The 15029-nt window shown below is 38.4% G+C and overlaps 1 protein-coding gene across 3 annotated transcripts in view; it reads left to right on the top strand.

Moving 5' to 3' along the window:
* Positions 1 to 15029, top strand: part of atrnl1a (attractin-like 1a) — a 251193-nt gene that overhangs the window by 31616 nt on the left and 204548 nt on the right. For all 3 annotated transcript variants that reach the window (XM_061040358.1, XM_061040357.1, XM_061040359.1), the window contains exons 2-8: positions 870 to 953; positions 2503 to 2616; positions 3590 to 3718; positions 7333 to 7541; positions 10665 to 10839; positions 11839 to 11926; positions 13970 to 14216. In XM_061040358.1, the coding sequence (XP_060896341.1) occupies positions 870 to 953; positions 2503 to 2616; positions 3590 to 3718; positions 7333 to 7541; positions 10665 to 10839; positions 11839 to 11926; positions 13970 to 14216 (1046 nt within the window). The remainder of the gene's footprint in view (positions 1 to 869; positions 954 to 2502; positions 2617 to 3589; positions 3719 to 7332; positions 7542 to 10664; positions 10840 to 11838; positions 11927 to 13969; positions 14217 to 15029) is intronic.

The raw sequence follows: 15029 nt of genomic DNA, 5'->3' as shown, positions 1-15029 counted from the left end.
AAGTAGACGGTTCCTGATTCTGGATCAATACTTTATGAACAAACAAAATGAGACAATTACAGTAAGGAGTGGTATCAATCTTCTAATGTAACTCCTGGGAACAAAATCAATAAGGATATTTCACAAAAAAATACTCCTCTAAAGTGTAAACGTAAAATGTGAATTCAGGAATAGTTTGACATGTAAAGATGTATATTTATATTTATAGAGAGCAAGTGATATTACATAGAACTTTTCAAACATCATCTGTTTGCAATGATGTCATCCTACACTGTGTCGATTTAAATGAATTTATGGACATGATATCTCGCCCATTTTACACCAATCAGCACCGGTGGTTTGGTACGGTATAGGTATAGGGAATAAAAAGTATGGAATGGGGATAAGGGAAAATGTTTGCAGATGAAGAAGCAAAACGAAACAAATCAATAGTGAAAGAGATGCATAGATTGTGGAGGAGGGAGGCACACAGGGCAGAATAACCTCCCAATGATTAACAACCTCCTGTATGTAAAGTTTGGTAGAAGTCATTCTCATCATCATCTTTAAAGGGAATCTGGGAGTCAGTATTTGATACACTGTTTAAGTTTCTAAATAGATGGACGTGCCAAAGGGAACAGAAAATAGAGCTCCATACTGGATCCAGTGTCTGTAAAACAAACAAGTTAGACATCTTATAATGTGACAGAGCTAGAGGAGTAGAATTGACCTCTCTCTTTACGGGGTAGACGATAAAGTTTTGACATCAATTTTAACTAATTGCTGTATCCGACGTCACAACCAGGCAAGCCTACCAAACATTCATTTTGTATTCACTGACCATCCGTCTAAAGCCGCCGTCTCTCTCTTCTCTGTATGTCTTTATTCAGGTTAACAGATCTGTCAGGCTCCCTCACAGACGGACCAGTAAACTACAAGTACAAGACCAAATGCACCTGGCTGATAGAAGGATTGTAAGTATCTGTGGTTTTATATCCGTATATCTCACTTTGTTCCACTTGGTTAAAAACGTGTTTCTACTATAGACTTGAGACAAAGGGCATTTTATTTCTTACTTATTGCGCTCCAGTGTCGCATAATGCTCAAACTGAATGCATGATCATGACATTGCACACCATTTTATATTATATAACACTATGTTCATTTTACAATGTACTATATTTCCAAGGTTGTTCCAGACATAGTATCCATCTAAATGATGGACAATGTAAAAAATGTCCACATATTCACACTTTTAAAAGTTTTTCTCAATTCTTATGCAATCATTCATAGTCTCAGCTAAAAGCTAGATTAGGGCCTCAATATCTTCAACGTCTTTTTGCACATTCTAGCTTTTTCAAACCTTGATAAGAAAAGTTTCATCAGGGCTCCTGATAGCCTATCAGTTATGTTGCATGCCCCATTTAAGAAGGCTATAGTCCTCATTCCAGCGGTCATGGGTTAGAATATGACCTCGGCAAAAAGGCCCCCCCCCCCCCCCCCCCCAATACAACTTTTTCCCCAAGTATTTCATAAATGCAGAGCTCCATCTAAACTTATGCAAGACACTTTGGAATTTCTGGGACAAATTCAACTTTTTTGTATAAATCATATTTTTTTCCACAATCCCATTTCTAAATTCTGATTTTTTTGATGACAATTTGCTCCAAATAATCAGGATTATCCTGAACCCAGCAGAAGGCTTGATTCAAGATTACAAAAACAAAATCTTAACACAACTTCCCAACTCGTCAAACAACTAAACATTTTTCAAGGTAGTTGGTATTTTAAGACTTTTCCAGCTGCTAGAGTGACATCACAGGTGAGTTAGACATTAGGGTTGTAAAAAAAAGAAGACTTTTGGTCCACATAAAATGATTCACAAAATAGCTTTGAATATCAAGCCGTTTTTAATTGATATTAACTGTGAGGAACTTTTGGTTTGTATGTATTTTGGCTCCCCATGTGGACAAAGTCTGTCATATAAAGTGCCCTTACAAGTTCATCTAATCCTTAAATGTCTGTACTAGGATAAGGCTGATCCCATCTGCTTTTTTCTTTGAAAACCAGGACAAAAGTAAGTGGGATTACCTCATCCTGGATAGCAAAAATGTTGATTTTACAATCCAGGTCCTTCTTAGTCAGACAACCTGGGCCTGTTTTTTTGACTGCACTTAGTTTCTTTTTACCATATTAAGGTAAATACAAACAGGGAATGAGCTTATTGAAGAGTATGGAATCCAAGAAACTCAAAATAATAGATAAAAACAACATTGGTAGAGTATTGCGAACTGTAGGGAAACAGACCAATCAGCTTCTTGGATATTCAGCAATTACCCCCCCGTCACATTCACTTCCATTTATAGCAGAAAAGGTTTTCTGAGGGACTGTGTGAGTGACAATTCGAGATTTACAGACTCCATAAAAATGTGCAGACCCTTCAGAAAAAAACAAGACTCACATGAAGCAGACAGTAGGTAATCTATATTCATCAAATGTCTTTTTGTCTCCTCTGTGTCCCAGTCCGAATGCAGTACTCCGGCTACGCTTCAATCACTTTGCCACGGAGTGCAGCTGGGACCACATGTACGTGTACGACGGGGACTCCATTTACGCCCCTTTGATTGCTGTGTTCAGGTGAGTGCTGCCTGCAGGTCTGAATGGGAGAACTGTGAGATGGAGAGAGAGAGAGAGTGGAGGGAAATATGGAAATGACTCAAGCTAGCCTTTGGCACAGCTTCAGAAGCTGCAACACATTTACACTTAATGCACTCAAATGAGTGCATGTAAAGGCAAACAATGGGCCTCATAATTACAGTCCAAGCACAATGCAGTGATAATGCAAATAAAACATCGCAGTTGCTCACATAAATCGTGAATGCCATTTATTGTTTTCGAGCTTAATTGCATATTTTGCTCTTTTCATGCCAAAGGACAATCTACACGCACATGGGTGGGACACAAATCCATTAAAAAAAGAGTATAACAACAATAATTTAACAACCTCCTGCTTCCCCGAGGCTTATCTCTTGTTGTGCTCGGGATATGAAAGGGCTAATTTAGCCGTTTCCAACCAAGGACAACAATCTTTGAATATACAAAGCTTGGACTTAGCATTATTACCTACAATAAATAAGCTTACAGTGTTCATTATTAATGGGTGCATACTTGTGGTTTTGTTTTTTTAAATAAAGGCTGTGGTTGCAGCAGGGAGGATGTTTTGATTCAGATTTATTATGTGCAGTGGTACATTTGCAGAGTATTGCATTTCTTACAAAAGACAAGCCCACAAAATAAGAAATCACAGACCCTACAAACATAAAAACAACCTCATCAAACAAATAAAAACTAAATGTAGAATGACTCGGCGCTGCTACACTTTAAAGCTAATCACTGTCATATTTTCAGTGCGGTCTGCAATCCCTGAATGGAATCCTTTTTTCATCTCGCAGCCCTCCAGTGCTGCTATCAAAACCATAGTCCATAAACTACAGCAGCATTTCAAAAAAGCTTTTTATTGTTATTGCTTTTTTGTGAAGAGGGGGGCGGTCTACCTTCCTCTGTCTCACTCTCTCTTTCTCTTTTCTTTTTTTCTGTCTCACTCTCTCAGTGGTCTCGTAGTAGCAGACGCCGGGAGTAACGAGACGGTCCCTGAGGTTGTGACGACGTCTGGCTACGCTCTGCTCCACTTCTTCAGCGACGCTGCCTACAACCTGACCGGCTTCAACATCGCATACTCGTACGTCTCCAAATCTTTTCTCTTTTACTTGTTGCTCCCCTCTCTCCTCTATATCTTTTTTTAAAATGATTTCCCAGATAGAATGACTGTTTAATGTGTGTGTGTGGGGGGGGGGTCACTGTCTTTGTTTCCATCAAACAGTATTTAAAAGAAGATGAATGCCATAGCTAACAGTAGACAAAAAGCAGCTAACTTGTAATAAAGGTGAGATTTTGTTTGAATGGATCCCGTCCAACCCCGAAGGTGTCCTGTTTGTAAATCCAACATTTCTCTGATAATTAAAAAAATGGTCTAGTAGATGTTTATTAATAATAATAATAATAATAATAATAATAATAAACATGTGGGAGTTTAAATATAGGTTTGCTATTGTTATGGAGTATGTTCAGTTTTTTAAATGTGCTTCCTTTATATTTGAAATACATATTTGATCTTATTTCAGTCACCATAGGATTTGGATTTTTTTTTAAGTTTAGACGTCTGAAACATCACAGCAGAATCGACCAAACCTAGATTCAATGTTTTTTCATTAACAGAAATAACACAGGTGTAATAATCAATATTTTTTTTTATCACAGCTGCATCCTATTAGGGTCAGACAGTTTCCAGGGATTTGGTGTTACATGTTATTGGACTCACTGAGACACTAAATGGAACGAATCCGTCATTAACTAAATTGGTTTCAGCTTTTCTGCTGAGACAAGTCAAAAGTGTCTCTAACATATAAAAGCCCTCATTGTGCCTGGAGATTTATTTGTAAGCTTTCAGTTTGACGGAGAAAATTGAGACATTAAAACATAAGAATAAAATGGATAGGTTGTCAGTACACTTTCATAAATCTTTTACTCAAAGTCCGTCATAAGAAGCATGAGGGAAGCCACAATGAACACTGGTCAAAAAAAAATATTTTCCAAGATTACACAAGGCTCCACAGGGGCTTAGAAAGATGTAAAAAAAAAAAAAAAAAACAAGGCATCAAGAAAACAGAAAAAATGTATTTTCTAAGACAATGACACAGAGCATTCATGAGAAATTGTTTTTAAAAGATGCTTGAAAGAAAAAGAAAAAAAAATGAGAGCTGAAAATAGCAGCTATATGTACAACTTAATGAAAATCTACAGAACATGTGAATGTTTTTGGCCCTGATTTAAAATTTTAAAAAGTCCTCCGCTAAGTCATGAAGTCCCACAGGCATGGAGGAAAAAAACTGAACGGCTGCTTCACCTTATTTGATCTTGAGCCTGAGGCTCGAGAGACATACGCAATATACTGTAGGTGGCCGTGTATGGTGTACCCTGTTCTCGCTTTCTTCAATTTCCTCAAACGTTTTGAGTGAAGCAGCAAACACAAAGCTATGTAAACCTATAGCCTATCCAGATAACTCAACTATTACCGGTGCAGTTGGAAAAAACATACTTAGGCGGAAAAACATCTAAAAATAAGAATAAAGTAATTTAAACCTAATGTAAATTTTCAGCGTTAGTTCTCAAATGTTGCAGTTCTGAAATAAACATGTTTTAAAGCTACATATTTTGCATGTTTTCAATTATTTAGATATGTATTTTGAATGTAATTTTAGTGCTTGAGGGCATAAAATGGCATCAAAACAGGAATAAATGTGAATTGTTTCAAAGGTAGGATCCCCCCCTGGAAAATAAACTACTAGCCTATTTCTACTGCTTGGAAAGGGGAATCACATCCTAATCTCCCTTGGGCACCAAAACCACTAGAGCTGACCCTGAAGCCAACGGATGATTTAAAGACTTAATGTCCTCCACTTGTAGTGTCAGTGAGGACTCTCTGCAGCAGTATTCTGAAAAGAAAAACAAAACTACAGCTTCCTGAACCTGGGAAGACAACATCACAAAAGTCAGGGGGAGATTGTATTGATGTTTAAGTTAATTAAAGAATACCTTTTTCTTAAATTATAGATACACACGTCAGATTTTTTGTTTTAACTTAAGCTCAACATGAATGCATGTAGATTCTATACATTTAGATTAAGCTAAGGGAGTATAAATCTAATTCCTGATAAACGTGATCTCATCATATTAAAAAAATTATTTCGATCCCACACAGAAAAAATCTAATCTTTGTTTTTGTTCTAGTTCAGGCAAGACGAAGGTACAGTCCTGGAATAGTGCAACATTAGTCTCAGGTTTTTTTGTCTCACAAACCTACTCAAAGGTCACTTGTGGTCACAGTAGAGTATCAACACATATTGAGATATGAAATCATAACCCTCCTCACCTCCAACTCAGTCATAAACCTGGCTGCAGTGTGCCAGCAGTGAAGGCCATAATGGAGAATGAAATGATTAGTTATAGGCGGAACTCATGGGAGTGGTGTGGACGGTTACAGTCGCGCAGCCTCAAGGCTCTCAGCGCGCACACACACACACACACACATACACACACACACACACACACACAATCACGCGCATACTCACACACAATCACGCGTGTGCACGAACACACACACACATCCATACATACATGCACAAACTGAGGGGAGATAAAGGTTGTCATGACGACCCTTATGTCACAGCAGCAAACCCACTTTTAGTATTAACAGGAACGTGATTTGTGCTTGTTCTTCTTGTCTCCTCTTTTTGAATTGCTCTCCATTTTTCATCCTTTGTATTTATCTCAGAGAGTTAGCGTGCAGTGCTTTTATTTATAGTGTACATTTATCTTTTACAACTCTTCAGGCTCCTATATGAATGCATCTCAGTTTAGACTTCTTGTGTCTTTCTTTGTTATCTCATAGTTTCTCTCTTTTAACCCATTTATTTTTGCTCCATCCGTCATGTATCTCCCGTGATTCATTGTGATATTACATCCAAGTGCATTGAAACTCAACAGGAATAGGAGGTAGTTCAATATATCCACTAGCTTAACAACAGATCTTTCTAAATTCCTTTCTGTTTGCTTGATTTGATCCTGATAGTTATTTTTTTCAACTACAGTAATTGTATTTATTTTTAATTATATATTTGATTATGAAGACACACGACTGTTCTATGCACAAACTCTGTATGTATGTCAACATCATGAAAACGCCAAGGTGAACCTAGTGGGATTAAACACTGGTTTTGGCACTGGTTACATGGATTCATCCTGCTTTCCTAGAGGCACTGGGCACCGGATTCCAGTGGGCTGTCTGTTGAGTCCTGTGTTTACCAAAACTTGGCTGTAACCTGAATATCCTGGCAACACCTTTTAAACAAGTTACTCTTTGTCTATTAAAACACGGGGAAAGGGTAGAGGCCTCTGCAAAAACCTGAACAATTCATAGACAGACTAATCTTGATGCTGCGCTCATTTTTGTTGGCTATAAATTGAGGAATTACAGAACCATATTTCACTGTATCTGTATCTTGAATGACAAGCTGCAAATTGGGGATACGTTTCATTGTGTTCAGTATTGCCACCTGTCTATAACCCACAGGCGTATATTCATTGTTAAAATAAAAAAATGGAACCATTAAATTGTGCAGTTGCCTAAACTATTGTCAGCTACTTCCTATCCAGAGGCATCCATAGTATCTTAAAGCTGTCTTTAACCTTGGAGAACTTCTTTGACTTCTTGTCTAACTGTGTCTCCTCCCTCAGGATCAACTCCTGTCCCAACAACTGTTCGGGTCACGGCAGATGCAGCACGGCGAACTCTGCCTTCGGCCGCGTGTACTGCGAGTGTGACGAGTACTGGAAAGGAGAGGCCTGCAACATCCCGTACTGCAGGCATAACTGTGGCAGCCCGGATCACGGCTACTGCGACCTGACCGGAGAAAAGCTCTGTGTGTGCAACGACAGCTGGCAAGGTAAAAGAGAAGGACAAACAGGACGGGGAACAGGACACAGAATATAATTATGGAAATTAAAACAGAATTAACCGAGTGGGTTTCATCAAAACTTTTACTCTGATGGGCTGTCAGCTAGAGAAGCCACATATAGGCTTTTTGTCCTCAGGATTTCAGAAACATAGAGCGGGAACATGATGGTGGAAGTCAAAGGGTTAGAGATAGTTCAGATGTGTTTGCCTTGAGCCCAGCTTATAACATAATGTTCCAATGTTCTGAGAAAGTGCTAGTCAAAAGAGCCTTGACTTTGCTTTTTGATTGTGAACTGAAATAAAAACTATGGGGAGTTATTTTGAAAATTGTTATCGATGACACCAAACACCATATCTGCCAAGTTAACTTCAGAGAGCATCCTGTGGTGTGCACTTGTGTTCTATCGGCAGGAGCCAGCTGTCTCTGTTCTTGCCAAACGAGTTTATGGAATAGAGGAGACTTAATGTCATTGACTTAGATATTTTTAAACTGTTAGCCACATCTTTAGCTTTTATTGTTTGCTAAAATAAGCATTGTGTGGCATAGTTTTGTCCAGTACCCCCCCCTCCCCCCTCCCCTTACGCTGATGACACACAGTGATGTCACACTGCATTCCATCAATCAAGACAATCTAGATCAACTTACCTTTGCCTGTCCGATATCAATTGCTGTTCATCTGAAAACTATTATTGTTTGCGCTGCTCAATTCATCAAGCAGCAAAGATAGAAATCTTTTACACTTTTACACACAAACATCAAGCCAACTGCAAGAAACCTTGGTGTGACTGTTGATTCTTAAAGTTAGCTCTGACAATCAGGTAAAAAAAAAAGGACCTCAGACTTGTTTTCATCAGCTCAAGTTAATCTCTAAAATCACATCTGTTTATCTTTTAATGATTCACACAAAGTCGTCCATGTGTTCATTTTGTCCATTTTTGACTTTTGTGGTTTTGTACTCAGGGATGTTTCAGGAATCTCTTCACCGCCTTCAATTAGCCCGCCCTAGGAGCGCCTAGAATCTATGTTGGGAAACAAATGTTGATAATGTTACCTGGTGAAGTCATTTGTTATGCTACAACCGGTCAAAGATGGCCAGCTTTGCTTTAACTTGGCAAGACTGCATGGAAGCTGGTATTTTATTTACACCATAAGCTGATGAAGCAATTTGGAAATGGCAAGCTAGTTTATCAATCATGGAATCTGGAATAAATTGACATTTTCCGCAGGAGTGTGAGCAAAATAAGTCGTTTTAGAGGGCAAGCTAACATCAGCTATCTGCTGGCGATGACTCCTGTTGACTTTCCATTTGACATTTGCAAGGTGAGCTTTAGTAGACTAAGGTTTTATGCTTTCTATTTGACTCATTGTAGTGGTGGCTGCCAGTCTTTTGTTGAAATGGCAAACTCAATTATTATGCTAACATTTGTGATGTTGGCCCTGGAGAGGAGCTGGAGAATGGCATGACTAGCTAGCTTATAATTTGGATTTTCCCAGAAAATATAATGCCAAGCTGTTAAAGGCAACCAATAAAGATATGGGAGGTCTTTTTTTAAAGTTACATTCAAATCCAGTCATGCTTGAAAGACTTGAATGTACTATATGAAGAATTTTTGTATTAAACTTTAGGGTTACTGTTAACCTATATTTACTGTATTTGTCAATGACTCGATTTCTTTGTGGTGAAGACCTACTTCAAATTTAAATATAGTCATTAAAATGCTGAGACAAATACCAAAGTAACAATCTAAACATCTTTTTTTTACTACAGATCTATTTTGATTTTAGATTTATTTCGGGCTGCAAATCATCCCACTGATGCTAACTGCTCTGTGCAACATTTGAAGAAGTCTTTGTGTCATAGTTGCTTTCTGATATAACTAATCTATTATAACAAATGACCCCAGTGCTAGTGTTAAGTACCACATTCCCCAAGATGCCTGCATTGAAGAGAAACTTTCTGGTTTATTTCTGTTTTGCTCATTATTAAAGTGAAAAGGGACAAACAAGAAATGACAATAGGAGGAGAGGAGAATAACAAGCAGCTGTTTTCCTGCCAAACATCACAATGCCCAATTCAATATTACTTTATGTCCTACAACAATAGATGGGTTGTCCGGGGAAATCTTTGTCTAGTGGCCCATTGTACAGTTGGCTTCATTATTTTTGGTTTTTAATGTTTCATTTGTGAGCCGTTTGTGTCTGCAGCAGCTCTCAGAACAACTTTATGATGCAGCATGAGATCGTCAAAATCTGGCTGAAAATGTTTTACACTGAAGTGATACTTCAAAAGTTGTATTTGTCATCATGCAAATATTGAAACTCCCCAAAAGGCTGACAATACATATGAAACACAACCAATTTTATTTTAAATGCTGCTGATTTCCTCATTATTGTCTCAATTGTTGACGGCCATACTTATCTCTTAATATCAATCATGTAGTTGTACAAGATTCTGCAGATATTGTATAAGCTTTCTTTCTTTTTGAAGCATCAAACTGACTCGGCCTAAGCACACGATTCATAAGCATTTAAATATTATTACTGAATCATTTTATCATGATGTTATTTTACAGCTCAGTGTTTTGGTTATATGCTTCCTGGAACTCCTGAAAAACAGACTCTAACCTATAAACATTTCAACATAATAATAATTATGGCAAGAATGTGATTGTTTTTACTCCTGCCTCTTAAAATGTTCCAGTCTAGTGGTGTTAGATGAGACGGTGAAGAACTGCCCTCTCCTGGATTAAGTGTGTAAGCACAACTGAAACAGTTCAATAGGAGTGAAGCCACTTTCTCAGATTCAGTGATTTGATTCAGAAAAAGTGTTGGAAACTAAGGATGCAACAACAACCAAAATTAAATAAAATACATATTTAGTGTTATTGAAAAGAGCAGGTTCTCTTACAGCTTGTTATGTTTCCACTCTCCTAATCTAAATGTCTACTGATAGAAAAGTATATTTAATTTGTTTATTCTCCTTTGTGTCTTGTTTGTTATCTGCTGAAACACAAGTCCTAACTGAATCTTTGGAAAACTCTTTATTTTTACCCCTCACATCACATCAATGATATTTTAACAACATGTCTGCCTTTTGTGTCTTCTTATCAGGTCCGGATTGCTCTCTGTCCGTCCCCTCCACTGAGGCCTTCTGGGTGCTGCCTAGCATCAAACCATCCGCTCAGTCTCTGGGTCGGGCGTCCCATCAGGCTCTGGTGCACTCTGGGTTGATGTGGGTGGTCGGAGGCTACTCCTTCAACTTCTCCAACTACCACATGGTCCTCAAGTAAGCAGCACTAGGTTGGAATGATGCTGGGGGGAAAATAAAGCATACTATAGAGATTTACACTGATAGATTGCCATGTAATTGTGTAAATGTTTGCCCTCTGAATTACTTAATCAGAAACTTCAATTTCCCTTGAAATACAAATACAAATAGATCAGTAGAAGTCTCGCATTCATTTCCCCCATGTCATGATCCAACCAAACAAATACAAAAAAGATTTTCTTTAAGGTGTTCTTAAGGGTAGTTTTTTTCATTTCCTTGAACAAAATTATTGATGACTCATCTGGAGTGAGCATTAGACTCTGCTCTTTAAACCCTGATCCATTACTGTGACCAGTTACTCAACAGCATTCTGTTTATGAGAAGAATATAAAATGACACTGCGTCAGACTGTTCATTGGAACATTACTGTCCCAGACCCAGAATCAATGAAATTAGTTTTAACTGTGCATTTCCGGCTAAAACTAATCCAAATGCTAATTCTTAAGAAATGTCCACAGCAGACAGTTTGACCTTGTTAACAGGTGGTGTAAAAAAAAAGGTGTCTATGGAGATCAGCATCACGAGTGAAGGGCTCTAAATCCACATTTATACCATCTCTGTTGCACATCCCGGTGTCACTGCAGTGTAGTAAATTAACTGCACATGTGTAGCAACTTTCTGGACTTCCATCCACCCATGGTGCTTAAAACTGTACCAAGTTAAAAGTGTAATACCCATATCAATACCTCGATGACGTCGACTGCACTACAAGTTGCAATAACGCTCAACATTATCTCTTCTAACTGTCACACAAATTACACAATAGTGGCTCTGCCCTGAAGCAGTATTCTGGGGTTCAGTGTCTGTCTGAAAGAAAGCTCAAAATACAAACTTGGACTTTGCTTTCAGTGTTCAAATGTCAAGTTCTACATCAATAGAACTAAAATGCATCGCAACCTTTTTTTTGACTGTCTACATTAAATGTTCTGTTTTTCTTTTATTTAATTCTGTCTACAGCTACAACCTTGAGACGAGTACTTGGGATGTAGTGCCGGTCAGCAGCGGTCCTCTCCACAGATACGGTCACTCTCTGGCTCTGTACCAGGTAATAATGTTGACGGACACTGACGTGAACAGTTAGCTGAGACAGTGAGGTACAGATGATAAGAAACAGAAATACAATGCAGCAAACTTTGGATTTTTGTGGACTAATCATTTATCACAATACAGCATTTTAGAGTTTTTGTTCAGCTCCCTTCATTCATCGTTATCTGTAGCTCAAACTGAAGCACCTGCACAAGATGAAACACTTTGACATGCACAGCACATACTATACATACCTACAAGAAGTCTTTGTATTGAGAGGGACCTATAGTCTTTTCTCTAGATATAAATCCCCAAGTCTTTTAAATATAGAACAGAACTGCAACACTAGAAGCTGTAAATGGACTTGAACAATGTTTCTTTAAATATTCTTTTTATATTGTCCTGCTATTCTTTCTTTTGTTTCAAGTTATAATAGCCTGAATACTTTTGGAGTTTTTGTCTATGTGTCCAAAAATAGCTTCAAGAAGACATAATTGTCTGCTTGATTTCTTTTAAACCTATTTATGTGCCTTGATATTTTATGGATTGAAAATCGACTGAAAAGAAAATGTTGTGCTTTTGGAGACTGGCCCATTACTCACCCATACTTTTATTGTTTTTGAGGGGGGCATTTTTGCCTTTTTTTGATAGGACAGCTGAAGAGAGACCGGAAATGTTGGGAGGAGAAAGTGATCTGTCAATGTCCAATACTGGGACAAATACTTAAATTGTGTGGAAAAAAGTTATTTAATAGTGGAAAGCATGAGGGGAAACACTTATGTCTCTGTTCTTTTGAGATGGAGTTGATATTTGATCCAGAGGAGGACTGAGTGTTTGGTGAAGATTTTGAGACAACTCTCTGCTCGTTTATTGTACACTAAAGTTTTTATTACAAACTCTCCGGGTTAAAGTGAGGAGGGATGGAAGACATTACGTCACCTCATTGCTGTAGTTTGTCACCTTCTCATGAAACCCTTGGGACGTGAGCACAAAACAGACAAGTGATATTTTCATCTCGAGGAGTAACAGAGACGTCCAGCCAGACCAGCAGACGTTTCACCTCTCACCCCTCAGATTTTTATTTTGGGAGACTCCTCGGCTGTGTTTGAGCCGCTGCCCTCCAGAGAGCACACCTGATGACCTGATAGCTGCATGATGAGCTGAACGGCTGTACTGATAAAAACATGTTTTATATTAAATATCATGTATAGAGTTATACTGTTATGGATGCGGTTCAAAAAAAGGTGTTGGTGGCTGGATTTTGTGACACTGACACTGAGACAGAGGCAGCCTAGCAGTCTCCCCTTGTTTCCAGTCTTGTGCTAAACTAAACTAACCAAGGACTCGCTGCACAAATTGTTGAACATGTAATGTATCTGGACAACAGCTTATTATAGCCATGTTTGGGTGCCTTGATTGGTCATAGTTACTGTAAACAAAGAAAAAAGGAGAAATCAGATGTACAACAATCTCAAAAAGTTGGTTAAAGGCAGCAGTTGGGGGCTTTGGATGTGCCAACAAACACAGGAGTTTAACCCAGGAAACTTAAGTCCCTGTCCTGTGTGAAGCTTAAAGTAAACACTGATGTCTTTAATGTCATGTAATTAATCCCTTTAGTTCTTTAGCTAATGTAGCTAGAGTGCTATATGTAGCTCAAACTTCAATTATTGTAAACCTGAACATGTCAGTTTGGAGCCAGAGTCTGACCAATTAAATTCAGACAAATGTTATGTTTATAGCACATTTCATCCAAACACAATTAATTCACAGTGTAAACTGTGTGTTCCACTTGTAATAAAAATGTCATTGCCTTGACAACAAAAAATGTCAGTGATATATTTGAGGCTTATTTCAAAGCCCCCATATGTCCATAAATCGCTCATTAATTTCAAAAGGGTTTATTGTATTATTTAAGGAGTCGAGGTGAAATAGGCGGGAACCTTCAAGCTATCTTTCATATATCTTTGCAGCATTTGTGTCAGATGAATTCATACTTCTTTTAAGAGAAAGATCTTTACAACTTGTGACGCCCTCCTCTATCTCTTTCCTCCACCTCGTGCAGGATGACATCTACATGTTTGGAGGGAAGCTGGAGGGGAAATCTGCCAACGTGACAGACGAGTTGTGGGTGTTCAACATCCCGAGGCGCACCTGGTCACCACGAAATCCCGCCCCGCCTCCGCCATACACCTTGGAGGGGCACACGGCCCACGTGGTGGAGCTGGCCGACGGAGAGCCGGTGATGCTGATTTTCTTTGGCTACTCTCCGATCTACAGCTACATCAACAAAGTTCAGGAGTACAACCTCAGTGAGTACACCTGCTGACTCTGTTTCACCTGGTTTATGTATGGTGAAGATGTCAATCACAGCAGGGACTCTTTAGGCTGGGGACATTTTCCACAGAACTCACACAGGTCTTTAGAATTTCACATTTCATATTAGCCTAAATGGTGTTTAAAATGATTTGTATTCTTCATATTCTCCTTAGAAAGCTTTTCATGTTAAAAACCTACACAATCATTTATTATTTTACTTGTTAGGTGAATCTTAGATTAACACACTAGAAACTTAGTAACACAAACTGGCTTGAGTTAAAGGTCAATGTAAAGAGATGTGTTTTTAGCAGCAATTTAAAAGTTTCAGTGGATGTGGCAGTTCTGATGTTAACAGGTAAACTGTTCCATAAGTTAGGAGCAGCCACCGCAAGATCAAGGTTCAAAAAGGGCAAGGTTAAATCAAAACATGGTTCCACCCAGCCTACTTGGAATGTAGAGTCCATGAACAGCTTATAGTAACTAAAAGCTTTTATAAGTTTGTTGTTTTCGGTAAATATTTATTTTTGGGCTCTTTGCCTTTCTTCGATAGAACAGTGGAAAGAGTAAGACATCAGGAAAAAAATTAAATCAAATGAAAAAAATCAAATAAATAAACTGGGAAATCAGCCACAGGTCGGACTTGAGCCCAGGCTGCCCTCTTGGAGGACTAGCCTGCAGCCCCCTTACATGAGTGCCTATCCGCTGGGAAGACTTTTTTTTTGGTTTGTTTTCTGCCGAGGTCTTAACTTCTAAAAGATGATCAGGAAAAAAAAAATTTCACATTATTTTTCAACATTAATTTTGAA

Source organism: Labrus mixtus, chromosome 6, assembly GCF_963584025.1.
Source record: "Labrus mixtus chromosome 6, fLabMix1.1, whole genome shotgun sequence".
Taxonomy (NCBI): domain Eukaryota; kingdom Metazoa; phylum Chordata; class Actinopteri; order Labriformes; family Labridae; genus Labrus; species Labrus mixtus.
Note: the sequence above shows the minus strand (reverse complement) of the source record. Positions and strands in the feature narration are given on the sequence as shown.